Source organism: Mugil cephalus, chromosome 21 (assembly GCF_022458985.1).
Source record: "Mugil cephalus isolate CIBA_MC_2020 chromosome 21, CIBA_Mcephalus_1.1, whole genome shotgun sequence".
Classification (NCBI taxonomy): Eukaryota; Metazoa; Chordata; class Actinopteri; order Mugiliformes; family Mugilidae; genus Mugil; species Mugil cephalus.
The window spans coordinates 5426109-5453821 of record NC_061790.1 but is presented as its reverse complement, the minus strand read 5'-3'; the positions used below and the strand labels follow the sequence as shown (position 1 = coordinate 5453821).

At 40.0% G+C, this 27713-nt stretch overlaps 2 protein-coding genes across 5 annotated transcripts; one reads left to right on the top strand and one right to left on the bottom strand.

Annotated features, from left to right (window-relative positions):
• Positions 1-4: 4 nt before the first annotated feature.
• aida (axin interactor, dorsalization associated) lies at positions 5-8191 on the top strand. 2 transcript variants are annotated; one of them, XM_047573250.1, is made up of 11 exons: positions 5-326; positions 1093-1159; positions 1262-1315; positions 2029-2083; positions 2180-2243; positions 2640-2743; positions 2891-2899; positions 4266-4388; positions 4488-4610; positions 5065-5182; positions 5711-8191. In XM_047573250.1, exons 1-11 carry the CDS (start codon positions 220-222, stop codon positions 5808-5810), a joined length of 924 nt encoding a protein of 307 aa, XP_047429206.1. In that variant the 5' UTR covers positions 5-219; the 3' UTR covers positions 5811-8191. The 2 variants fall into 2 exon arrangements, with proteins under 2 accessions (XP_047429206.1, XP_047429207.1); XM_047573251.1 differs by lacking the exon at positions 2891-2899.
• A 742-nt stretch (positions 8192-8933) lies between these two features.
• Positions 8934-26567, bottom strand: mia3 (MIA SH3 domain ER export factor 3). 3 transcript variants are annotated; one of them, XM_047573248.1, is made up of 28 exons: positions 26310-26567; positions 24668-24801; positions 24506-24592; positions 22057-24388; positions 20628-20945; positions 20238-20401; positions 16737-16868; positions 16455-16476; positions 16280-16368; positions 16108-16185; positions 15832-15942; positions 15670-15741; positions 15465-15569; positions 15268-15390; positions 15071-15158; positions 14939-14991; positions 14729-14819; positions 14492-14630; positions 12936-13098; positions 12806-12841; positions 12633-12700; positions 12097-12182; positions 11778-11891; positions 11278-11340; positions 11139-11185; positions 10957-11025; positions 10092-10473; positions 8934-9751 (listed from the first exon to the last, which is right to left on the bottom strand). In XM_047573248.1, the coding sequence occupies exons 1-28, from the start codon at positions 26428-26430 to the stop codon at positions 9489-9491; spliced, it is 5550 nt and encodes a 1849-aa protein (XP_047429204.1). In that variant the 5' UTR covers positions 26431-26567; the 3' UTR covers positions 8934-9488. The 3 variants fall into 3 exon arrangements, with proteins under 3 accessions (XP_047429204.1, XP_047429203.1, XP_047429205.1); XM_047573247.1 differs by having other exon boundaries at positions 20628-20948; positions 26310-26566; XM_047573249.1 differs by lacking the exon at positions 10957-11025 and having other exon boundaries at positions 20628-20948; positions 26310-26565.
• Positions 26568-27713: the final 1146 nt, after the last annotated feature.

Here is a 27713-nt window from a genome sequence, read left to right as displayed (position 1 = left end):
GCTCCGGGCGGGACTTCCTTTCTCTTGCGGATGCGTTTGGCGTGAACACAGCAGCAGGCAGAAAGGGCTTGGTCCATCGGGGTGTCACCGGTCTATCCGTGCGCCTCTGGACGGGGCAGACAACCTGGCTGACGACGCTGCCGCCGCCGAAGCCCCGTGGATGAGCCTCGTCCCCGGCTATGCTTCCCTGAGAGCGCCGCGAGTATCCGCCCCGCCAACATGTCTGATGTCAACAAGACTATTCAGAAATGGCACGCCAGTTTTAAGAAAGGCACAGACTTTGACTCGTGGGGACAATTAGTGGAGGCTATAGATGAGTACCAAATGTAAGTTGCATTCAACATGTGTGTCCTTGTCTCTCCACTCAGCTGGTTTTCCCTGAACGCAGCGCGGGCGGTGCGCTTCTTTTCCTCTCCTTTATGTTATTTATTATTTTTTTTTTTCCCCTCTGCCCTTAAATGTGCAGATGAGATGTAGGAGACAGTGTGTGTGTATGTGTGTGCATGGTGCTTCATGAGAAGTTTTAGCCTCGGAGCTGTCAGTCAGCCCTCGCGGCTGTAAATGAATCCCCATCCATGACGTGATGTGGCAGTGGTTGCAGGGGGAGCGGAGTGTGTGTGCATGTTGCATCCCAGCGGCGCTTTGAGTTGGAGGAGACTCCGTGCGTGAGCCCGCCGTGGAAAACCCACCCAGAGCTGCGTGCAGCGCGCTTCATTATGTGTCATGCTCTGCAGAAATGGGCCAATATTCCTCAAGAGTATTGAGAAATAGTCAGCCACACCCTCTCATTGTTATGGGTGGGTTTCATCTGTTCACTGAGGAATGCTCTCTGCCTTTTTTTTTCTCTCCCCCAGATCAGATCAGGCTCTCTGTGATTTCCTCTGCACCAGATCTACTTTATAAGCTCATTAACGTTTTATTTTAAAAAATAATAATAATAAATCACTGATGATTTAAGATCATTTTAACACAATTCTTAGCCACAAGGTGGCGCAAAGATGCACGGCAGCGACGAATATCAACGCAAACGTCGAGGGTGTTGCAGTGAATCGTTCATGCATCTTAACTGGCTTCTTGTGTGTGTTCGTTTAGTCTGGCAAGACAACTGCAGAAAGAGGTGCAGTCAACAAATTCGCCCGACTTCACAGAGGAGCAGAAGGTAATCGTTAAGTCGGTCTGAAATGTGAGGAGTCCAGCGAGATCTCTGAAGTTAACGAATGTTTGTTTTTCGTTATTTTCCTTTTTTTTTTTTTTTTTAAAGAAAACTTTAGGGAAGATCGCAACATGCCTGGAGATGAGAAGTGCCAGTTTGCAGGTTTGTGTTGTTGTTTGTGTTGGATGCTGGATGGATGTTGTGGTCTCGTCATGCATTTCTACAACATGTGAACTGATTAAAAAAACAAACCCACCACCAACAACAAAAAACCTCACTGTATAGCTGCTTTATTCTTCCACCATCAGCCACATTTGCATTCGTGATAATATGTTTTTATTCGATGGACGAATATTGAAGCTCACTTATGATGTAAATTACATCATAAATCAGATCTTTTATTCTCATTCAAATGCTCAAAAACGAATTCCTTTCATTTAATTGAAATCAGATTATTATTATTAGTAGATGGTACGGTGGCCCTGAAGGTCAAAACACAACACAACATTTCACAAAACATAATAACGTTTCACAAAATACGAGGACTTGTTACAAAACGCGACATTACAGAAAACACAACAACATTTTAGAAAAGAAAACACGACGTGTGTTTTCTGTAATGTCGTTGTGTTTTGACCTTCAGGGCCACCGTAAGATGCCGGCTGATACAGGATGTTTAGGGTGGTGCTGGTTGACATAATTACTAATATTATTCTGGTGGACAAGAAAGAGAAACGTTCTTGATATATGGAGTCCAAAAAATGCCTAAAACTGTAGAGATTTTTGTTAAAAAAAAAAAAAATCTATATTTCAGGAGACTTTGTTATAGATTACAGATATGTAGAGTACTAAATGAGTCCTTCTTGCTTCCTCAGTGCACTCAGTCAAAGGAAGACTTCAAATTAGAAGACCTGAAGAAACTGGAAAGCAGTAAGTGTATGACTGATAACTAATGATGAAGATCATCGTGTATCCTGACTTCAGTCCATAATAATGAAATCAACTTCTTTCCCTTTTTTTCAACAGTAATTAAAAATATACTCACCTACAACAAAGAGTTTCCTTTCGATGTTCAGCCAGTGCCATTGAGGTAAAAATAAATAAATAAATAAAAATCTGCACATGTATATTATTTGAAAAGACATTTTTCTCTCCTAATTATGAGTTGGTAAGTCAAAGATAAAAGAGAAGGAACTTGGAGATCTTGTATTTTATTCTGTGAATATCTGTTTTTACTTGTCTACATGTCCTTGTATGTTCCCGTGTATTTAATATTTTTTCTTATTAAATTATCTATTTCAATCACTGTTGCTAAATTTAACCCTTTGATCTCTAAGAACATTAAAATAAGACAAAAAACATTCACTTTGGTTAAACTGGTCACTATCTGTAATGAGGGAGGTGATCATCGTGGTTAAATTTCCTCTCAGGGATCTGTCAACTTCTAATCTAATTTTAAATGATGTTCTCGGTTCTTATCCGTCAGGAAAATCCTCGCTCCCGGTGAAGAGGAGAACCTTGAGCTGGAGGAGGAAGAGGATGCCGCAGCAGGAGCCGGTTCAACGGAAGCTTTTCCTCCTCGAGCTCCCGGTACTTCGCACCTGACGATCAAACGCTGTTTGCTTTACTTCACGTGTCATTTTGTCCCGGTGCTGACGGCCCTGTTTGTGTCTCTCTGTTCTCTCTGTCGGTGCTGTGCATGGCTTCATCGCTCATCTCCGCCTGCTTCATACGCAGCTTCACAAGGTAACGGCTTTATAACGGCATCTGATTTCATTCTCTACTGCATGGTGTTTCAACACATCTCCTGACTCTCGTAGAGTTGATTTAAGAATTAGATGCTTCTTTTTGACTCCAGGGTAAAGTTAATAATTTACTCTTTCAACAACAACTAGCTTTCCACTCACCAACTTAGACTGGATTGTTCTTTATCAAAACACTTGCATATGGTCTTTATTTTTTTGGTCGATGTTTAACATTTAAGTTGAAAGCATTATTCTGTGAGCATTGAATTCCATGATTTTTATAGGATTTAAGTTTAAATAAAATAAAAATTTCAAGTTGTAGAGCCCAGTAGAAGATGGAGATTTACTTAACGCCTTAAGTTGTAGGGTATTTTTATTTATTTATTTAAATAATCATATATTTAAAAAAATATTAACCTCCTGAGACCCAGCGTCCTCATATGGGGACATAAGATTTTAGGTTTGAGGCAGCTTATTCTGCTTCATTTAGACCTGCTGTCCTCATCTTGGGACACTTTTGTCTGCCATATACAATTTATATATGCTCATTAACTAGTTTGATAATGACATGCAAATTTGACAAATTCACAAGTACTCGTTTGAGGACGTTGGGATTTCGTTTCCAATTCTGCTTTTGCATTAAAATAAACAGTATTATATTTTGGCACGCGTTGGTAATATATAATGAAATAATCCCTGTGTTCACCTAATTTTTTTCCCGATTTAATCTCCATGAGTTTTTGGGCCCTTGGCCTGAAAAAAGTTGAAGCCTTAAGACATAAATCTTATCTTAAAGAAATAAAGATGCATTCCAGACACATGCTTAGGTCTCAGGAGGTTAAACAGACGTGAACATTGTAAAACGAGTCACAAGATTTACATACTTTGGTTTATTTTAATTGCTCTAAATAAGTCTTGTATTTTAGGTCTGAGCAGACATATGTTTACGATGAAATGTTGTATATATACTATATGTAGAATACCAATGCTAAACATTGTTAGCAAAGTTAGCAAGTAGCTGGTGAATGTATTGGAGTTAAATACATCCCTCAGGGGTTGGTAGGGACCAAAACAGAGATAAAAGAAGAGCAAAGATTCGACTTAAATCCTTTGAGTGGCCACAGACATGACTTTAAACGGTTTGTAAAGTGGCCAGAGTCAACAGATAAATCAGCGCCGCCTCGATATTTGGTCGTGATCTCGTTTCAGAAAGATAAATAAAGGACGTCCTCTATGGAAACATTCTTAGTCAAATAGTGTTGTGTGTCTTAATCACTGTTTAAACTGTAACTTAACATCGAAGCTGATGAAAACGCTGGTTTAGTCTCCAGTGCTAATGTCTGCTAATGACCTTTGTCCTTCTGCAGGTACCTTGTTGCCACGGTTACCTTCAGAGCCCGGGATGACGCTACTTACAATAAAGATTGAAAAAATTGGGTTGAAGGACGCCGGGCAGTGCATTGATCCTTACATGACCGTTAGTGTCAAAGGTAGAGATCCCACAGAAGAGAGCCTCATGCCGTAAGGTTTCAGCATAAACTGTACTATAATAAACTGTTCTTCGTTGTTGTCTCTCCCTCCGGCTGCAGATTTAAATGGTCTCGATCTGAACCCAGTGCAGGACACCCCGGTGGCCACCAGGAAGGAGGACACCTACATACACTTCAGCGTGGACGTGGAGATCCAGAGACATGTGGAGAAACTACCAAAAGGTAAAAATGAATGACAGGAATATAAAGCACCAGGTTCAATGTGCGTTTGATATCGTTTAGGGACTTAATTTTTTACTAATTTTCAGGACAAAGGTGGAAAAAAAGAAACCAGGAAGAACCATTTAATATAAAACCAGAGGTTTTTGTAGGTGAAGACATGAGTTTGAAGGACAGATGAAATTTGTTTCCTAATCTGGAGAAGGACCAGGTTCTTTCTTAAGAAACGAGCCTGATCGAAGCTGCACCGATATTCTATATTATTTTATATATATACATATGTGTGTATATATAAATATGTAAATACAGTATGCGTGTGTGTATATGTATATAAACATAAATATATGATGCATCAAAATGACACAAGTACACTTTATCATATCTGTGTGCGGAGCTCAGTTCTCTCATATTTCTATATGATATCGATGTTATTTTTATTTTATTTTTATTTTTTTAGGAGCAGCTATCTTCTTTGAATTCAAGCACTACAAACCCAAAAAGAGGTTCACCAGCACAAAATGTTTTGGCTTCCTCGAAATGGACGAGATCAAACCGGGTCCGATCGTCATCGAGCTGTGAGTCGAATGTTTTTAACACAAGGGTCTTCAACGGTTTTCAGGCCAAGGACAAGCCAACCAACTATATGTGTTCTATATTAAACTAGGGCTTTTCATAAATATACATTATTATTATCATTTTGCATTCAATAGTAAGCTTTTTCAAATAATACACATATTTTTATTTCAATCAGTGCCACACATTTAAAGTTAAAACTGTCAATCTGTCAATTTTATATATAAAATTATTTTAAGTTTTCATTTTAAATGTAGCTAAATATTAACATACTAAAATATAATGAATGTGTATTTAATGAAATTTAAATTTGTGGGGGAAAATTAAAAACAAATATATAAAAAAATGTATAATCAACCAAAGATTTTACGACCCTCCTGCAGTACCTCCGCAAACCCTCTAGGGGGGTTTGCGGAGGTACTGTTGAAGACCTGATTTAACATTTTTACGAGATTCTTCTTGTTTCAGGGAAGTAAAACCCCTCCCTCTTCTTCTCCTTTTTTCTTCTTCTTCATCTTCTTGGCTTTCAGGTACAAGAAGCCCACAGACTTTAAGAGGAAGAAACTGCAGCTTCTCACAAAGAAACCACTTTATCTCCACCTCCATCAGACGTTACACAAGGACAGCTAAATCAGAGCGAACCCACCTCCTCTAATCTCTAACGTCCAACAAAACGTGGTGTCGTCCCTCTCATCACATCCAGCAATACTAAAAAAAAAAAACAAAAAACAAGGCTGTGGTGTTTATTTGTTTGTTTTTGTTCCAAGTATATGAAGAAAGTAAAAGTGAACTGAGCCACATGTTCCTCACATCAGCTCACGCTCTCATTTTTATAGTCAAACAGCAGTGTTTTTACTGTTTTTTGGAGGGTTTTCTGTAATCCAGCAGTAGCATTAAAAAACAAAAAAAACTAAAAAACACCTCATCATCGGTCTTCCTTCGCTCACTGATTCTGGGAAACAGGGACACAACCTCGGTCACTGCAGGTGCTTTAACTTGAAGTCTTTATAGTTTGACTCGTTGTGTTTGTGCCGCTGGACTTTGGACAAAAGGTAAAAAAATCAGCAAAACATTAACATTTAAAGTCTCTTAACAGTAACCACCCCAAACTTCTTCTTTTTTTCAATTTTTTTTTACCAAACTAAAATATGTGGATGTTGTTGTTTTTGGGGGAATAATGTGTGCAGCGGGATGTGATTCAGTAAGTAGAGGCCCTGATGGATGACAGACAAGTCAGAAACTACTGTTTTGCTGCGTTTGCTCTTGTTAAGACTGAATCCTGAGGCTTTTTGTTAATGATGTTTGATTAATGCAGCAGCAGAATTGTAGCCCCGCCCCCTTTCAGTCAGGCTGATTTGAGTTGAGGAATTAAGGCAGAACTACGCTGTTTGCTGAATAAATGAAAGGGTATTGAATGAAAAAAAAACGTGAATTCTGCGGGGTTGTCTATGGAGTCTGGAGTGTGCCATCATTTCTAAGTTTAAAGTTAACTAAAACGATCATTACACTAGCCCGCTTTCTTTTTGTTTGTTTGTTTTTAGCCTTTAAATAGTGGATTAATCATGTGTGGAAATAAAATAAATTCGTTTTTCATGTCACCATTTCTTTCTGAAACGTGCTCAGCTTTTATTTAACAGAGTAGGTCCACACTTTGGGAAATAACCGAACAGATCGATACCACTCGTGTCTGTATCATAAATACGGAGCCATCAGCAGCAGCAGCAGCTTAGTTTAAAAATGTTGTAATTAAGCCAATTTTTTATATATTTTTTTTTTCTCAAAGTATATTCCTGTAAAAACTGTAATCATTGTGATTATGATGTAAAAGTGCTTATCTTTTATAAACGATCACAGAAAAAAAAAAAAGATTATGAATTCTTTTAACGCTAAAGAAATCCAGACGTTTTAGCGGTACGCTTTGGACTCCGTAGATGTTTAGGGTTTTGTTGCTGTTTGGTTCATCAGTGGCATTTATGGTTTAAATTTGGCTCATGTTTGTTTGTTAAACTGTATTTTTGCTGAATTCAGAATTCACTTCCAAACAAGACGTGCATTTAGCCAGAGCTCAATCACATGAAAAAAAAATGAAAAAACTGTCAGAAATACTTGACTTCTCACACAGTTAATTTTCAACCCAAATATTTCACATTTTTGCTGAATTCAGACCTGGTGTGAAAACAGGTTGAAAAGAAAAAAAAAAACAGATTATTTTTTTTTAGCGCTAAAGAAATCCGGTCATTTTAGCGGTATGCTTTGGACTCCGTAGAGGTTTAGGGTTTTGTTGCTGGTTGGTTCATCAGTTGGATTTATGGTTTAAATTGGGCTCATGTTTGTTAAATAAACTGTTGTAGCTACATTTTACGTTGCTTTACAAAGCAGATTTTTAAACACAAGTATTGTTTTAATTGAAAATGACTGAATTGAAAGATTTTAACCTCCCCAGTGTTAATGCTTCAGTATGGATCATATTTAAATATTGTTGCATAAGGGTTAATAATACAGATGCAGCATGCTGTGACTTCTGTGTGAGCCAGATTTTTTGTTTTTTCTTACCAGCAGAAATGCAGTGTTGTGTATCTTGCGGATGTTTTACCACCTGCCAGACAGAGATTTTTAATCCAGTGTTATTTTGCACATTAACTGTGCTCTCTGACTGACTTTTTAAAGACCAATGCTCCTATTTTTATTTTTGAATTTTCACATCATGTAATTTCCCCCCGTTCCAACTCTGCAGATGTTCTTCTTCACTAAAACATTATAATATTTGATTTTAGATTTTATTTTTGTAACGTCCCAGGAGAAAAAAGAAGAAGAAAAAAAAAAGAGGAAGTCAGGATTGTAAATGAACGAAGAAACACTAACAAACAGTAACTGTGTGTGTGTGTGTGTCTGTGTGTGTGAAGCACTACGACGTGACCGGACTGAGAAGTGTTTTATGTGTGTTGACAGACTGAGGGGAGTTGTATCGAACATTTACAATGCTTTTAATTTCTAATAAACTATAAATAAGACGGTGTGGTGGATGATTTAAACCGGAGGATTATAAACTTGTCCTGTCGTTCGCTCCAACATTAACAATCTATGTTTCCTTAGCAGATCACACAGATTCCCTTGACAGTAGTTTAGTTTTAAGAGGTTAGTTCACTTTAATTACAGGGAAGAAAAAAAAAAAATATTTTACTGACCTCCACCTCACAGGATCTGTCCATGCAAACTATTTCATTTATTAACTCAATCTTAATCACTCACTTGAAGACAAGAAATAAAATAAGCTAAAATATCCATTCATTTGTGCCATTTGTTTCCTAGATGTTGCAGGTTGTTGATCATCTTCGGTTTTCATTAATTGAATCGTGGGTTTAATTAAATCTGCTTTTATCAAGGTGTGTAGCTACTGTTGTTGAGTTTTTTATATATATATATTATTTTAAACCTGTGAATATGACATAGATAAATTCATATTCATGTAAAAGTTCATATGGTGGAAGCAAGTAATCTCAGTTTTATTAAAATCTGGAGAAATAAAACCCAAACTACCTGGATTGCTCAGTGAGGCTGGAGCAGGTTAAAAAAAAATTCAAAGTTGAGCCAGAATCAGAAAACTAAAGCCGTCTCGTGTTGAGTGAAAACCAACAGCACATTAAATGACGCATGCAGGTTTGGGTGTACAGATGTTTGCCTCATTGGTTTTACTCCACAGCACAGATTTGCATAAATACATCTCCAGCTTACAACATAACACTGGCAGTTTTGTTTTGTTTTTTTTTTTTTATACATTCTTTATTATTAAAAGTTCTACCAACATTGTAAAATAAGTTATATCTGGCCATCAAATTACACATTTGCTTTACAGTTCGTACTAAAGCAACAGCTTTGGGAAAATTATGGTGGTATTCCTGAAATGCTAGAAGCTAAACCTCCCTCCTCTTCTTTCTCATTTTAAAATAATTTCCACAGGAAATGACTTAAAAACCTTTGCCCCTTAAAAATCATTGCTATATATAGATTTTTTTTTTCTTTAAAGATCAACACAAAATGAAATGGCGTATAATAAAGTGTTATTGCACAATAAGCTGTTTAGAAAAGTGGCATCCCTCTGAATTTATATCGATTTCAGACACATAATTATGAATGATTGTTTAATCTAAGGACCATGTTTTTAATAAACATCTTTGCATTACTTATGACAGAAATATGAAAATAATCATGCCCTTGGTGTGGACTGGATCTTGGTTGTTATTGTGAAGGTTTTTAGGAACGGGAGATGTGTTCAAGTCCTCTACCGTAGCTGGTGGCGTTTTTTTTTTTTTAAGGCTTGACCATTTCTGGCCTCGCTGAGTCCTGAGGGGCCTCCTGCTTCTCCTGCAGGTCCTGCCCGGGGCCGCTGTGAGGTCCCGTCGAGTTCTGGAGGGCGCTGGGGGGCGCAGGCCGGCCGTAGGCCTCACCGGGGTGCGAGGGGTGGGGTGGGACACCCGGGGGCAGGTCCATTGGTGGGCCGGGGTAACTGCGCGGTCCTGGGAAGCGCATGTCAGGAGGGAGGGGTGGACGTGGTCCCATGGGCCCTCGGACGCCTGAACACAACCATTCAGGGGGGAAATGATGAGAACACTGCCAATGTTATAACAAACTAAAAAAAGAACAAATACAACCTCGAAAATGAAAACAAAAAACTGGAATCCTTCATTTCATTCAGCAAATATAAAATACAAGAAGACAGAAGCACTCCATACTTCATAAAAATTAAATAAACGTTTTAGCTTTAGTCTTATGTTTCCGTTTCCTTCTGCAGGATAATGTTAGCAAACATAAAACGAATGTCCTTAAACTCACATGATTGTTATATCATGTATCTTGTAATCACACGAGCTGCTTCGGACCAAATTACACAGAGAAGCAAAAGCCTGAACATACCGTGCGGAGGAGGGAGCGGCCCGTAGGGATGTGGTGGAGGAGGACGGAAATGTGGCGGCGGTGGACCCCGAGGATCAATGACATGTCCGGGCCCAGGCCTGGGGTGGAACGCGAGTCCATTGGCAGGTCGAGGTCCAAACTCTCCCACCATGGGTCCGGGAAGGGGCATACCTGGGTGTCCGTTGGCTGGTAGCGGAGGCCCGTGCAAAGGAGGAGGGACGTTTGGAGGAGGAGGGCCGGGCGGGAGGTGGTGGTAAGGGCCGGGTCGCGGCGCTCTGTAAGGGCCGGGTGGGGGCAGGCGGCCGTGGGGTCCGGGAGGGAGCAGTGGGTCGTGGGGTCCGGGTGAGTCCCTGATCGGTGACGCTAGGAAGGATCCAGGACCCTGACAAAGACAGATTGAGATTGATGTTTAGTTTTTTTTCCCTGTAGACAGATTACTACATAAAACGCTCCACAAACCACACGATTTACTCCCAAACAAGACGTGCATTTAGCCAGAGCTCAATCACATGACCAGGAACCAAACACCATGATTATTTGGGGGGGGGGGGGGGGGGGGGGATAAATAAATCAAACCATTGTTAGAAACACTTGACCTCTCACACACATCATTTTCAACCCAAACATCTCACATTGTTGCTGAATTCAGACTTGGTGCAAGGTGCTGTGAGAACAGGTGAAACCACACTCAGCCTTAAATAAAACATGTTAAGTCAGCCCCAGATAAGCACAAAAGCCTTTTTTTTTTATCTCTTCCCATATCCAATTCCTTTCCAAGCTTTAGGAAGGAGACAGGGAGGGGGGGTTGGGGTGCTTGCATACGCCTTCACACCAAGCACCTGGACTGGACATCCTCTATACTCACTGGCTCTGGATTCTCTGTGGAGGCCTCAGCCTGAGCCTCGGCTTTAATCTGTGGATCTACATCCTGTGTCTGTTTTAGAGCAAACAGGACATACAGCGGAAAAATGTAGGTAGGAACTCTACGTGTACAGATGGAAAGGAGGGATGGCATCAGAATTTAAATCTGATTGGAAAATAACTTACAGATCCGTCCAAGTTGGCCGGAGACGAACTACGTGGGCCCATCATGTCTGAAAGAGGAGAAGAGGCGCTGTGTTACTAGCATGTTTGTTAGCAGACGTGATTTATCTGCAGCACGAACACAAAACGAGAGAAGACGTACCCATCCCAGAGATGTGTTTGTTGTCGGGGTAACGGCCGTGTGGATCCGACGGAGGCCGAGGACCTGAGGGAGGAACAAAACAAGACGCTGAATAAAATCAAAACCCTCTGGACTTTTATCACACCTTCACAAGGAAAGGGAGTTATAATCAAGATTGGGAACAATGTGAATGGAAAAAAAGAGTAGCTAATTTGCTTCATCAAGACTGAATAGCCTCATGGTTAAAATGGGAAAAAAAAACAAACACATTTCAAGGCTTTTTAAGACACAAAAGGGGAGCATGATTTCAACAGCGACATAAGAAACCAAGGAAGAAAACAAGGGCAGGAACCAGGAAGAGGCAGGAAACACTAGGAGGAAATAAGAAGAAACGTGAGGTGAAAGAGCTGAAAAGACAAAAAATAAAGTCAAGTCCAAGTGAGGGAAGAGAGAGGCTTGAAGGATGTGAGCGCGGAGCGGAGGGATGGAAGGAGGAGGTGAAGTAATCCACTTGGACTCACCATACGGATCAATTCTTCGCCCGACTGGGGCGGAAGGAGGGCGCCTGGGACCCTCGATCATTAACGGTGGGGAAGGTGCACCCCCACTCACCGGAGAGGGTCCGTACGAGTCACCTGTTACGATGATCAAACCGTCGATTTAAGAAAAAAGGAAACAGCTGATGATAATAAAATGGAACGAAGACGTCCTCATTCCAGGCGAGAACGTCAGCTCATTATAAGAAAACACAGGTAGACAGACTTCTGTGTGTTATTCAGAGACGGTGAGAACCGTCCCGCTGAAAAGAAAAGCAACGCCACGTTTTTTTTGTTTTTTTACCTTGGCGAGGGCCTGCAGGTTGCCCGGAGTTGGGTCTGAACAGGGGGGCACGGCGCTCGTTGAGTTGGGAGGTAAGAACAGCCAGTCTGTTCACAGAGACAACACATGAGGAGATGCAGACGTGGTGTTTTAAATATATAAAGCAAATGTACTCACTGGTGTGATGTTGTTAATGTTGTTTGTGTTCGTCACTCACTGTGTCTTAACTCTTTTAATTCTCTTGTGCACTTTTATATGAATGTATGGAAATTATCCATGTGTATATTTTATATCCGGGGTGTTTATGTGTAAATATGTGCATTTTGTCGAGGGCTTTTTTTTGTACAATAAAAAGTTAAGTGCAACAGGTTATGATGCAAATTATTATTACTAGATTCATTATTAATGTGCTGCAAATAGAGGGAAAAGTTCAAAGATGTTCAGATTATAGTGATATTAAACAGTGGAATTAGAAAATACTAAATAGTCCGCAATAAATTCGAAATTCAGACATTTTGCAACACAATTAAACATCTAAAATCTTCACAACGACTCACTTTTCCCGGAGCTTTGATGCTTCAAGCTTCTCTTGATTCAGGGCTCGCTCTGCATTACGAGCGTTCACCTGGAAGACAACAATACAAGACAATAAGTAACTAGAATCAGCTAAGTTGGCTAAAAAAAATATTCATATTCAATGTTACACGAGAACAAATTCTGTGCAACATACCCAGTTTGAGTGAGTTTTGTTTTCTTGTTCTTTTATCTAAAATGGAATAAAAGACAGAGTCAGGGTTCAGGTCTCAGTAGTATTTGTCTGTTTTGCACATTTTGAAATATTATTCTTAAGGACAAGCTACCTGCTCCTTGTAGACTTCCTCCGTCTTCTTCATCTGCTCCTCCATCTCATTTATGCGCTGCCTTAAGACTTTCACCTGCTCCTCGGCCTCGAGAGCTTTTCCTCCCACCTCGGACAGAAGACTCTCTTTGCTGCGTCGCTCCAGCTCCTCCTTTGTTAATTTCCTGTGAAGAGACAGAAGAGACGGAGACAGACTCCTTAAGATAACAAGTCCTTTCCGCTCATTTCCACTTCAAAAAAAAAAAAAAAACACACGCTTTTATTAATGAGAGGCTTGACTGGATTCTGCTGAAACAGTATTTATCAGCATAATCATGGTGAAACATGACATTAAAGGTCCCATATTAGACATTTTTTCTACATTTTCATATAAGTGTCAGAGGTCCAACATCATTGTTTTCAAAGCGTATTACCCCGAAATTCAGCCTTGGTCCTGAATTTCAGCCAGTCTAAACGTCGCTCTAGTCTTCTGTGTCTGTACCTTTAAATGCTAATGAGCTGTGTCTGGCCACGCCCCTTTCAGGGAGAGGATGTGCCGGTGTTAGCATGCGCTAATGTTTACGGTGGATTTATGACCATGGCTGGTAGAGACACTGTCATTCTGCAGCAGGACGTTTCTGAATGGTTAGTTAAAAATATAATAAGATAATACTTTATTGATCCCCATTGGGGAAATTCAAATGTTACAGCAGAACTTCGTTTGTTCGTGTGTGTTGTTACAGTTGCTACCATGTAGCTTCCACTAACTGTAAGGGCAATTGTTGCGGTTCATTGTTGCAGCTGACAACGGATTAATGGCCGTACTTTGCTCGTGCCTTTGTCGTGTGTGTTTGTGAGGGTTTGCGAGGAGAAAAAAATGGCACCGGTTCAGGTCAAAGGCAATATCCACTGCTCGGAGAGAGAGTGGTTATTTTCCCACATGAGGTGAAGAATGGAAAAATCTCAAGACCCTTTCACATCAAACAATTTTCTTGCGATGTGAAAAGGGTCGTCCTGGGGTTTTTGACCCCGGTCAAATGACCCGGCAATCGACCCGGGATTTTTTTGGCTCGGCTTCGATGTGAACAGGAATGCTGTGTCGACCCACTAATTCACAGGACGACGTTGCTTTACCTGCCTGTCACATTCTGATTTTGTCACAGGACGGCCTGTCAGACTGTGCCATTGTAGAAGCTCCAGGGCTGCGAGCAGCTCAAAAACAGGGCAAAGTTTTGGTCTATTTCCATAAGAGACCGATCTCTGAAGGGCAGAGACTTTTGTCAAGCAAACAAATCAAAAAATGTTACACGATCCTTAATGGAAGCACATAGGTATCCCTACATCATGTTCGGGAAATTGCACTGATCGGGGAAAGCATGTAGAAAGTAGAAAGTGAGGGAAGTGACAGATTTTTTTTCACTTCTGGGGCCTCATACACAGGCTAAATGGACACATATTACTGTTAGAAAACCTTTATAAAGTGAATTTTGCTTAATATGGGGCCTTTAAGTCAAGTTCACAATCATGAAACTATTTTTAATACTCTTTCACCACTCAACAGCGGCAGACTTCACTCACTGCTGCAGAGCGTTTTCCTTCTGCTGGTACATTTCAACCATGATTTCGTTTTTCTGCTGGAGGATCTTGAACTGGTTTTCAACGTGGCTCTTGTCACTTTTTAGAGTTGCGATCGCAAGTTCCAGCTCTCGGTGTTGCTCTGTAACAAAATCAAAACAAATATAAAAAAAATGCGTTTGTACAAGGTAAAAAAAAGAAAATAAGACTCAATTATACATTTTCACAACAAAACTATACCTTCCAGTTCCTTTCTGGACTTTTCTTCATTCAGTAGTTTGGTCATAAAGCGATCACGCTCTTCTTCAACTACAGAGAGAGTGGTCTGGACCTGTGAAAACACAACAACAGTTTGGAGAATAATACATTACAAGAGGGGCAAATTAATATTTATACTGTTAACAATTGGAAAAATTATAGCGAGCTTTAAGACGTTTACTGCTTTATTACCCTGGAAACATCCATCATCTGTTTGATTCTGTTCTTTATGGCCGTCTTCTTATCTGTTAATGACAGAGACAAACCATTAGACACTCAGACACACAACTGGAGTGAATATATTTACATTAAAGGCAGACCTACCAGGCGCCACTTCACCATTGGCCAAAACTCTGGCGTCGCCTTTTTGCAAATCGCAAGCGTCCAGGTCTGCCAGAAGTTCAGACAACACCTGCCAGCAGACATTTTTTTTTTTTTTTGTGTGTGTGTGGTGAGCCAATAATTTGACACAAGACACAAAGATATGCTATGACAACAGCTAAAAATAAAAAAAGTCTGACCTCCACGTTGTGATCTTTGAGCACCACAGAGTCCTCCAGCTCTTTCTGGGCCTTCTGGTAGACTTTAATCTTCTCGTTGAGCTCCTTGTGTTTGCCCTCCCAGTCTTTTATAGTAGCCTTTAGCTGCAAGAGTTGGCAGCGTCAGAAGACTGTTCTTAAATACAGTTTTAATCTTCCACACGGAAATATTTTCTTACTGTTTTGTTCTCTTCTTTTAATGCTGCAAACTCTTTCTCGAGACATTTGTGCTGAACGGTTCGTGCATCTTCACGAATCTTAGCCTCATCCAGGAGAACAGTTGTCTGTGGTAAAAAAAAACCCCAAAAAAAACATGCAACTATTAGGTGCACTGAAATAAAAAGGTTACAGTAAAACTACACGTTACAGTGTTAAGGTTTGTACCTTAGCGAGCGCGTCCTGAATCTTCTTCCTGCTCAGCTGCAGCTTCTCGTTTGACTTCTCTAATTTTTCAATCTGTCAGAGAAACACTTAGCGTCATGAATCTGAATCTGAGAGGGTGAAAATAATAAAAGGAGCGGGGGAGAAGGAGAAATAATAATTTACCCTGGTTTCATTTTGAAGAGAGTTTGCCTGCTCTTCTTCAAGTAGTTTTGCATATTTATTCTTTTCTTGAGCAATCTGCTCATTAAGTGTTTCTGCCTCCAACACTTTACTCTGCAAAAGGCGACAAGAGAAGTTTGAATTAGTGAAGTTATTTTAGGTGCTGCACAGATGACACACAACATATAGATGTTATTTATACAATTAACAATTATTAACAATGCTGGTCTAACAGCAGATTAGTCCCCGTTCTTGAAAGCTTTTTAAAATGTCTCTTACCTCCAGGTTCTGTAACTTTTTCACTGTACAACTCACTGTCTCCTTCGACTGTTTTTGATTTTCTTTCAGTTGTTCAGTCTTAGAAAAAAAAAAGAAAAAAATGTTTTTTTAAAGTAAATTATAGATATATGACTGCATTTTTAAAAAAAAAATTATTATTATTATAGCTCACCTGCTTCTGGAGTTCAGACATTTTGGCGAGGACATCGTTCTTCTCTTTTTTGAGCGCCTGGATTTGCTCTGTGAGTCTTTTTGAATCCACTTTTTCCACAACACAAAGCGAACAATCAGACAGGCTTTATACATCTGGATTATGTGATTTAATGTGAAAATAATCAAAAACTCACCAAGGTATTCCCTCTTCTTCACCTAAAAAGCACAAATATTTTTAAATCATTGTCACGTCATGCTTGTTTGCAGTTTAAGCACCAGAAACATTAGTGTCTGACAATGATCCAGTGAAAGAAAATACGACATTACGTCAAACTCAGAAAGCAGCTGAGTCCAGGGGGAGTTTTAAGCGCCAAGGCAAATTTAAGTTCATAACATTTTTTTTTTTTCTTTTTCGCTGCCAAATAATAACACGCAATTTGAAGAGGAGATGAGAGCGACAACATCGCAACACTCACAGCTAAAATAGTCCTCCAGAAGAAGAGAGTGAACGTCACCACTCCAACCAAAGCCGTGAAGATAACGGCCTGCCAAGGACAGCCAAACAACGTCTCCCCGGGCCTCCACTCCTCTGGCAGTAATGAAATCATCTGAAAACACAAAAACACAACCACAGAGTTCACGGTGACGAAAGAGCTGAAGCTGGAAGAGAATGTCGAAACATAAATAAGGTGAAAAAGGACAGGTAATGCGTGTCAAATGTTGGGGTGGGACAAATATCTCTCGTCTAAATGACACTGTAACAAACATTAAGAGGACACGGCAGGAAAGTAAACATACAATAAGTTCAACATTAGGTTCAACTTAAATCAGCTTCCAGTCTGCACACGTACCTTTAGACTAAGATACTGTGTGTTAATTTACTAAAATCTGATAAACAACAAAGGACGACGAGTGACTCTGTTCGCATCATTGCAAGGAAGGATTAACACGCAACTAAGAGCATTAACATACAACAACTATGAAACAAAGTGCTGTGCCACTAAGCACTGCACAAAACCACAGCAGACCTAGAGACACACAGAAAGGAAAGAAGTTTCCTGCCACCAACATGATCAAAACAAAAGCTTCAATCCAGGGAGAGATTTTATTTACATATCAGTAAGTTTTAGATTCAGATCCCTACGATGAATTTGGAGCTGTGCATATTGGCCCAACCACAAAGAAACCTTTGACCTCAACAGGCAGGGACAAACACACGCTCCACAGTCCTGATGAGATGCGAGAATTACAGTGAAATTAACCTAAACACACACACTGCCTGCAAGGATTAACATCCGGTCTTTGGCCTGCTGCATTTCATAAGACCACATTGCATATAATCAAGCAGCAATTCTCGCGAAAGAGGAACAGGAAAGTGGAAGGAGGCCATATCACTAGGTACAAGTGAAAATCTGCGATAAATCTTCTACTTTATTAAGGTTAGAAACGTGTAACACACAGTTAGAGTCAAAAGCTGTCTCACTTATTTTAAAAACATGCTAAAATTTTGCATCCCCACAACAAGAAATACTTCTATATTAAATTCAACACAGTTTAAATGCATCAACATTACACCAGAAGGGTTTCACACAGGTCATATTACAATGAATTAGCTTCCACCAAATGATTTTAAAAAGCGAATTCATATTGTTTGTGACAAATTTGATGAGTATAAACGTCCACTTCCACCAGACATATGCTTGTTAACACGTCAGCAGGCCACGGTAGCATCAATAATACTTCCCTCACTGGTAGTAAACCAAAACAGGTGTATCACTTACATGCTGCAGCTCCTTTAGAAAAAACATGTAGACGTGCTCGGGCTCCATTACGGGTCGAGATAATGTGTCAGTCTCCATGATAAAAAAAAAAAAAAAGCAGGAGCGGAAATAAGCAAAACGTTGCTTTGACAGATATCAGCTAGCAGGCTAGCTGGCTAGCTCCCAACTACGATAACGTTTGGTGGCTGCTAGCGTTAAAAATAATAATAATAATTAAAAAAAAAAATGTTAACTAACGCTGACAATGTTTAACAATCAACACACAACGCAGGTGGACTTGTTAGCACCAGCTTCTTCACGACAATTACAAGACAAGCCGTCGAGTCCCATTCACAGACGACGTTAGCTGAGCCAGAAGGGGTCGGATAATACTTCTAATACAAAAGGCGATTCAAAAAAAAAAAAAAAAAAAAAGCTACAATACTTTGATAGCAAAACGTCGCCCCGTGTTGTGGTAATTATCTGTCCATACGTGTTACAACAAGGCCCCCGGGTTGTACGAGTCGCTGTGAGTAGTAGCCAGCTCAGTCAGCACCGGCTGTTGAACTTCAGCCTCCACCGAGGGATGTGCGTATCGATCCACATGCATCGATACTTCACATCTACACGTCGGTTGTTTTTTCAGATCGATCCTCAAATATCAACATATCGATACCAAGTCCGCTTTCACAAACGACTATAATAATTACACCGAATCTGTAATCAATTCTAAAAAAGTAAAATGCGTGAAAGAGATGGGAGAGAGCGTAGGTTAATACACCAAACACCTGAGACAGAACTCTATGATGGAAGCCCTTAAATTCAGAGAGGCAGGCAACATCCAAGTCTACAGTGAAAATGCATCACAGTGCCCTACACAACAAAACAATAACGTATTGTTGTCAATTTTGCATTTTAATTACTATTTTAGTGTTTAGTTGAAAAATATGTTTCCTTCGATAACAATATGTGGTAAATTTAACTTCTATTCTTGTCATCATCTTAACACAATTTAGTGTCAATTTTTTTAATCAAAATTTGGATAATGCATTGTGTAAACTCTACTGACATCCACAAATATTCATGGTAAAAAGTCATACTTTTCATATCTACACAAGTAGACATCTTAAAGTATCGATATTGGTATCGGGATATTAGCCTTGGTATCATCTGGTATCGGACAACTATAGTGTGTTTACAACTGTGCACAAGGTAGATTTTGACAGTAGTGTATTTTATTATAAATAAAAAAATATAATAATCATTCATTTTATTTTTGTAAATATTTTTATATTTCTATCTTATATTTTTTCTGTGTTTTTTTTTTATCAAGTTACATCCATAATTTATCATGTTTCCTTTTGTACTTGTTTCTTATTTTTTTTATTCCTCTCATTTTTTTTCTCTTAACGTGTAATGATGAACTGATTAAGAGTTTGAAGATAAGGGATGGGACTAGAAAAGTCACTGACTGCATCCTACTCTCTTTTCAAACAAAACAAAAAACCTATAAAGCCAGCAGAAAACTTGCTGTTTTGTCATTTGTCGTTTTGTTAGATGTTTCATTACTTTGCCATTTCGTTATTTAAACTTGTTCGAAATAAACTCTAATTAGTAGCGAAAAAACTATTATATATCTATCTTTATAAGATTATCTACCGTATGCTGAATGCATCTGCACTGATGCTGCAACAGTGAACACTATGTATGTCACTATTAATCCCTAAATACTGTCCAGAATATTACATTACATCGAAGGTGTTGCATGCTCCAAATTTATGCTTCATCTGTGTTGCAAACTATCTAGCGTGGTCTGCCCTTCACTGAGTGGTGAGCTCACTGTATCAGCTGTGTTCTTGGCCAGCAAGTGGTATTTGAGGCTTCACATACTCGTGTGGTAACTCAATTCAACTGAACTTTGTTTATGTCAAGAGAACCATCTGACCGACTGTGAAGGTGAAGATGCAAAAAAAAAAAAAAAGAAAACAAGGGTTTTCTCCTTGCCATTCACGACGTAACTACTGCACTGCTTCCCAAACTATGGGATGGGCCATTAATCACAGATCTGCCAATATAATACGTTGTGTTAGAATAAATTATTATTGCATTAAGTTTGGCAGCCCTAACAGATTCACGATCCAATTAAAAAGTGGTATTACAATGGATATATTAAAACTTTTTATCTTCGCAACCGTCTCTAAAATAAGCCAGACTTACCACAGTGGTCCATTCTGCAGTTTTATTCTTGATCATTGAAACGATGCAGCCTGTGTAAACGATTCCCGTTGAGAATAATCCCACTTCTTCTTCTACTTCTTCTTGTTCTTCCTCCTCTTTTTCTTCATGCATTTCAGACACTTGCTCCATAGTGTCCATAGATCCTAATGGAACAAAATTAGTCAGATTGTGTTTGTTGTGGATGGATGAAATGAAGATATTCAACATATCAAAACCATTGGAACTTAAAATATGTACAGATACCGATGCAGAATGAACCCAACAGTGCTATATTAATCCAAAATTTAGATTTTCTGATAATGCCTGAAACTGTGAGAACTTTTTAAAAGAAAAATCCAATTTAAGGTTTTGACAAAAACAATCACTAACCTGAAGGCAAGTGCTCAACTTCACCAAGGCCCATGTCTAAGGGATTTTCCAGGGTGGCTTGAGGGACCTTCGGCATCTCGTCAGATGCACTGAAGCTCGGCTGATCGTCTTTGTTTTTGTTGAAGTGTCCGCCATCCTCTTCCACGCTGACGTCCGGTCCGGCGGGCACCTCATCCAAAACCGTTGTCTCCTCCACAATGTCGTCCGGCTTTTCTCCACCATCCGCAACCGTGAGGTTGTCGTCGCTCTCGGGGACATGGTCAAGCTTTTCTTCCTCGACGTGGGGTGTGTCTGCTTGAACGTTCAGTTCATGTTCAACTGCTGTGCAAACAAAACACAAAGACGGGCTGAGTTAGCGATTAGTCAAGGAGGTTGCCACACAGGTCTCGTTAGAAAGGCCTATATTCAAAGTATTTTCTGAGGTGTGCATTTGTTAGCAGCTTGGGTTTCAATCTAAATCTCACACTACATGACATCTGGCAAAGCAATAGTGTAATGGAAAGACCTTCGTTGTGCTAATTATAGCCAAAGGGAATTGGATTAAGTAAATTAAAGCCCTGTTCACAATTCAGTCTACTGAATGCATCTGCAGGTACAAATGAAGGTATGATGTCAACCATAGCACACTGAGAATACAGTGGGACCAACTTATTGGTCAGTTGACTCAAAATTCATAAAAAAAAAAATCTTTTTATGGAAAATTAAGCATTAAACCATTTTCAGGTGAAGTTTAGTTGCTGACTGTAAAACAGGGATGGACATTCTCCCACTTGTCTCTCTTTTTATACCATATATTTTTGATCATTACGCCTTTATTTTGACAGAGACAGTGAAGAGGAAGGCAGGACGTGCGGGAATGACACGCAGCAAATCGACCCAGTCGGCAACCCACGAGGCATGTGTCCTTGCCACTTGGCCATGGGGCTGACCCACTTTCCCACTATATTTTAACCTTATATGGACTCATCCTACGAACTTTTTAGTATGAACCCAGGAGAAAAACAAGACACCTAAACACTTGTACATCTAGTTTTACAATACCTAACAACTACAAAATGTTTCATAGGTTAAATGTGAAGGGGAATTTACACTAGGATTATCTTTTGAGGCAGCAATATGCAATGCTTTCACTAGAAATGACCCAGCTGCCAGACATGAACTGGAAAACTTTTGAATTCAGTGACGACGTAATCTGGATTCATCTGTAAACAAGATGCTGGCCTGAAAAGGTAAAAGGAATGCTGCATATCTGGTGTGCTACAGTATCAAATTCTGTATTCACTTTGTGGTTTGCCGGCTGATGCAATAACAGGGGGATTAAGCAGAATATGAAATGCCATCCGACTCTGCCATTAACGGAGGAGACAATCCTGTACTGGTGTTCATCTGTACAAGATAGTCAAACGACCACAGTAAAAATCAAACCTGCCTTGATCTGATGGTTTCTCTGGTGCCACAGGCGTACTGTCACTGACTGTCGAATACTTTTGTCGCAGGCTGAATGCCAGCTCCTGGAAGTCGTCCAGTATTTCAGTTTCCTCATCCAAACTGCTCGCGTCCTTGTGGTGGTCGTAGTCTTGTTTCGTCTCCCGGCTATCGAGCATCTTCTCGATCTCGTCCAGGATAGTGTTCTCAGAGGCTTCCAGGATAGCCTCGAGTGCGTTTTCGATGTCCTGCGTGCTGCCCGTGCTCGACAGACGGGTTGCCTGCAGCTCCGTGTCCAGATCAGAGAACATGGCCTCCACTCTGAAGAGGTTCTGTAGACCCAGAAACCTCTGAACCCGCTCCATGCTCTCCGCTGAGAAATGTTCTCTCAGAAGAGTCAGTCTCAGAACGCTTTCACTGTATTCCGGCTCTGGAGTTGACACAGTGGACTGAGCCATTTCAGGTGAAGGGTTGTTAGTGTCTGATTGTGAGGAAGAAAGAGCGTTTTCATCTTCAAGTAATTCTTCCTTCTCCTCATACTTCTCATCATCACTCCCATCCTCCATCTGTGCATTAATGTCATCTTCCCTCTCCTCTGCTTGTGCGTATTTCTCATCTTCTCCCTCGCTACCCAAGTCATCTTCTATCCCACTGTCTATTTCCTCTGAATGTGGTTCCTCGTGATTCTCTGGTTCCTCTGCAAAAGATTCTGCTCGACTGTTATTGCTTTCTAAATCTGTCACCAAATGTTCGCTTCTGGTATTAGGAATACTGTCAACTATTGTATCTTTGTCATCTTTGACATCTGAATCATTTGAATTTGTCTCTTCGATGAAAAGGCTCTGATCATTTTCTTGATCGGTCACCGTTTGGTTTTCGTCCGGTGAATTGTCCAAGTTGTCCTGCTCTATTTCGACACTAGTGTTCTTTTCATTTATCTTATCCCCATTAACTCCAGAGTCCTCGGTCACCTTTTCCTCCTCTTTGTCCACAGTGGGTTCATGTGCTATTATAATATCTGACTTTTCATCCTCTGGGTTTCCCACACTATCTGGTGATACTGGATCTTCTGATACTGTCGTCTCTTCTGTTTGATTGATTGGTTCACCATTTGGTTTTAATGCTTCATCCCAATCTTCCTTGGGTTTGGTGACTTCTTCAACACTCTCATCCTCAAACAAAAGTTTCTCGGAGTCACTATCTGACTGTACAGAGCTGGAGTTAGCAGGATCCTGAGTGTCTCTCATTAGGTTCTCAGAGTCTTTTGGAGGTTCTACCGATAACGGGTCTTTTTTTGCTTCCTCAAAACCCTGAGGGGGTTTTGTCGCAACTTGTTCGTCTTCTTGATCCTCATCCTCTTCCTCTAAACTCACGTCCTGTGTCCGCTCTCCCCCAGTGACCACTGAAAACACAGCATCACCGATTGATGTCCACATGTTCTTCTCCTCCTGCTCCTCTGCTGCCTTTGGTTCATCGCCCTGGGTTGTTGGTGGACTAACCAGCGTTTTCAGGAAATCAGATGGCGGAGTGGTCACAGGTTCTTCAGAGAAAGTCAGCAGCGGTGTTTCTTCTTTCTCATCTATGTGTTCTTCAGGAAGATCTCCCACTTCATCGCTTTCCTCCTCTTCGTACGGGGTAACTTTCTTGGTGATTTCTTCATCAGTGGTGACAGCGTCATAAGTAGTACCTAGGGTAGTTTTCAACTCTGGGATTTGCACTCCTTCAGAAACAGAGACTTTGTCGAACTCTGAAACATTTTCATCCTTGGGCACAGATTCCACTTCAGGCTCTACAGGCGTTTCTTTGGTTTCACTCACATCTGGAAGCTTTTTAACAAACGGCATTGGTTCATGTGTTTCCTCTACTTCTTCTACTTCTTCTGCTTCTTCTGTAGCATCAGGGCCTTCATTAGCATCAGGTGTAGATGAAATAACATCAGGCATAGCTGTAGGAGCAGCAGCTCCTTCATTAGCATCAGGCATAGCTCCAGTAACATCAGGCCCTTCAGTAGCATCAGGATTAGCTGCTGTATGGGACTCTACCACGTTTACTGGAGGTGAGTGGGTTGATATGTCAACGTCAGGTAAAGAGGCACTTTGATCGTCATGGTCTTGATAAGCATCCTCCGGGTTATCATGGTGCTCAGCTTGTTTTTCACTCTCATTCACTTCTTCTTCCTTTGATGGCTGTGTTTCTTTCTGCATTTCTTCTGCCACTGGATCAGATATTTCCTTATTTTCATCATCGTTCTCCTCCTCTGACAAGCCTAACAGTAAATCTACATTGTAATTGTCAAACTTGTCAAATCCAGTGTCAAAACAGACGAAGTCTGTTTCCTGAAAAGAAGACAAAATAATTGAAATTATAGTACCATATAGAGCATTTACATTTATATTATAGGTAAAGAATTTAAAATAAATTCATTATTATATATAAATATAACATATTCATACCTCAGCTGGAACTTCAATTTCTTTGTCAGTATACAGGTGATTTAATGCAAGAAGGTCCTTTGGGAAATAGCCAAAGTGACTTCCAACCTATTGACAAGAGCACATGTTTAGGATTTTGACCAATCTACACATACAGTTCTGTACTGATTATAACAGACTTACACTTCCAGCCCACAAATCAGACCGTCTTCCTGCCAATTTGTAGTAAACGTAGATAGTTTCAGACGCCTGGAACGAAAGGAACCGACAGTCGGGTCCCACGAAATCTTTCACAGCTTTTCCCCGACATAACAGCACTAAAAAAAGAAGAAAAAGATGAAGATTTACTGTAGGAGTTCTTAATGTTGCCTGTGAAGATACTCAGTCGTTGATGTATCCAAAAAATAGCAGGCCAATCTGAACAGTATCCTCCAACTGGTAGTGATTATTGGGCTGTGTCCACATCGTAGCATTTCCAAAATGCATGCAGTCAAAAAACAAAATGCATGTATTCTTCTGCCACTTCATTAGGTACACTAGTGAAAACCAATGCATTCTAATATGATATATTATCTTCACGAAGGTTACAGTCTTAAGCATTTGTTTAAAATAACAGAGCTGTTGATTCTAGTGTGTTTTCAATTTAAATGATGTGGTTTGACTTGTATTATACGGGCTACTTTTTGTTTTTATTAGTTTGTCAACCCCATTTTAGCTAAATAACAGAAACACTCGAGTGATTCATTCAATCTGGTTTAAGAGCACTACAAACCACATCCCCCAGAATGATCATACAGTTGAATTATCACCTTTTTTTTAATGTTCACGAAGGAGGATTCAACACAGGACTGTTTCCTAATGTTTTGGCAAGTGAGTATATTTCTCTTTAAACCAAATAAGCCCAAAACCAATGGTTTGCACTGCTTATCACTGTTGACTAAAACCACAATAGCATGGTTATAGTCCCCTCTCTAGTCTCAGATTGGGTTTTATTTGTAAATATTAGGAAATAAGGAACAAAAATCTACTCGTGTCTTTTATCATTGTCTGCGTTTCTGGTGTCCTTGTGTCTTTTATCACGGTCTGCGTGTCTGGTGTGAGTTAATGTGTCCAGTCGTTGCCATAACACGAGTCAAAAGCAGCTTTCACTTATGACATGTCACCAGTAAAAGTGACTCCTTTTAGCCCAGAGCAGACTTTTGAGACGTGGTTAACGTGAGGTGGACAACTAGAAACACAACCCGAGGAGTCAGCACTAACATGTGTTTGCTTAAATCTAGCTACCAACCAGGACTTAAAGATTTAAAGATCAACATTGTCATTAAAATATGCTAAGCTAGCGAGGTTAGTGGATGGGATGTGGGAAACTAGGAGGGTGGGGTATATGTTACATCTTGAGCTAATGTGTTTTAACAATGGAGCTAGCGTTAATTGTTGTTAGCTTCGTTGCTATTGTCGATGCGTTTACTTTAGCGTGGCACGCCGGCCGGTGGCTAATTAGCTGCTAACATTAGCCTCCACTATCCCAAGAAGGGAGGCCAACTCAGCCCGGTCTGAACCAAAGACCCCCCTCCCCAAGATAAGCGACTAACATCAGCTTCCCCCTTTTTTTTGTTTTACACTGAGCATCACTCGTGTAAACAGCACCAGAAGAGCTACAAGGTCGCAAATATCGACTGGCAACAGGTCAGGAGATAAGGCGCAGTTTATGGCTAGCTGTTAGGATCGGGATGTGAAGGAGAAGACGCATCCCTGAAATATTCCCCCCCGACCTCCTCTTCCTGCAGGACGAGCAAGAAAAAAAAAAAAACACACAACAACTTACTGCTGCACTCCTCGTCGGCGCATCTCTTAAAGTCGGAGAACCTCTTCTCCAAAGCTGCGGTGCAAATAAAGTTGAATAAAAGTAATAGCAAGCCTTGTCGGTAGAAGTGTTTTGCTGCCATGCTGGCAGTTTTGTTGACTGGCTTGACTCCGCTGCTGGAGCATGAGCACTGGGGCTGCAGCCTGCAGAGAGCCGACACGTCAGCACATCAGATCCGGCTGGGTGTGTGTAGGCACGGATAGCTTTTCACTTCTACCAGGGACACGGATGGATGTGGCCGCTTCAGGACACCGTGGGAAATAGTCAAGTGTGTGCAAAGATAGGACTTATCTGTATGTGCACGGTCATCTAGTGTAACACACAGTATTTCCTCTGGTTAGAGACTAAAAAAGCAGGTATTACATATAAAGTATAACTCATTATTCACGTAGGTGTTTTGCTAATATCTGCTTATCTACCTCCTCATGACCATCTGTAAACAAAGACACGGTGGACAGTTTCCAAGAAAACACCCACGCAGCCAGAAAATGGTGAAAGAAAGACAATGAAGCTTTTGTAACCTATGTTTTGGATATTTAGTTGTTGCATTAAGAATGAAACAGCATGCACAAAAACTGGGAACACCACTCCACTACTAACCTGTGCACAAGTTTACATGTTATGGACTATCAATGTACATAATTGAAGTGTCTTTGCATTACTTAAGATCAACCACTTACTATTTATTTTTACATATTTTTTTTAACATATATATATAAGGTATTCCTTTTGTCTTGTTATTGTGTTCTTATTTTACTCAGTTGTATGCATAGACTAGGTAATACCGTGGTTAATTTGCCTTATTGTTTGTAAATGCAGTGTAAATTAAAGCAAAGGTAAAAGCAGGAAGTGTAACACATCCATTAATAATACACCTGTGATTTCTGCGGTCATATCATTAACATATGTGCAATCCATTTAACATTTAATAACAGGCTAGAGTATCAATGCTAGAGTTACACCAGTCAATCCACACATAAATGTCCTTTAACTAGCTTGAAGCACATTTAGGATTTAGTAATTTTTCTCTACAACAGTTAAACAACAGCATCCACCACTTCTGCAACTCTTAATGTTTTTTCCGTATTGTCCTTTACAAATAAACTCATATATTTATATTAATAAAATCATAAATTAGAAGAAAAAAGCAGAAGTACACAGCTAATGAATAAAACTGAAGAACACAAAATAAAATCCATAACCAAATCCTTGGTAGTACAAATATGGATGTATATAATGTATGTGAGCATATCCAAACACAATGAATAATACTGTCATATCTAGCCAGTTTGAACACAACACACAATAGAAAAGCTCGAATACATGTAAACACAAGGCAGTTTCAGTCGTACAGTTAATCGTTAA

Excerpts from the sequence above, each read along its gene's own strand:
- aida (XM_047573250.1), top strand. The coding sequence starts at position 220 with ATGTCTGATGTCAACAAGACTATTCAGAAATGGCACGCCAGTTTTAAG. Across the intron at positions 2,244-2,639 it reads GTTCAGCCAGTGCCATTGAG|GAAAATCCTCGCTCCCGGTG; the intron begins GTAAAAATAAAT and ends CTTATCCGTCAG. Across the intron at positions 5,183-5,710 it reads GGTCCGATCGTCATCGAGCT|GTACAAGAAGCCCACAGACT; the intron begins GTGAGTCGAATG and ends CTTGGCTTTCAG.
- mia3 (XM_047573247.1), bottom strand. The coding sequence starts at position 26,430 with ATGGCAGCAAAACACTTCTACCGACAAGGCTTGCTATTACTTTTATTC. Across the intron at positions 15,391-15,464 it reads TAAAAGAAGAGAACAAAACA|CTAAAGGCTACTATAAAAGA; the intron begins GTAAGAAAATAT and ends CAACTCTTGCAG. Across the intron at positions 14,992-15,070 it reads CAATGGTGAAGTGGCGCCTG|ATAAGAAGACGGCCATAAAG; the intron begins GTAGGTCTGCCT and ends TGTCATTAACAG.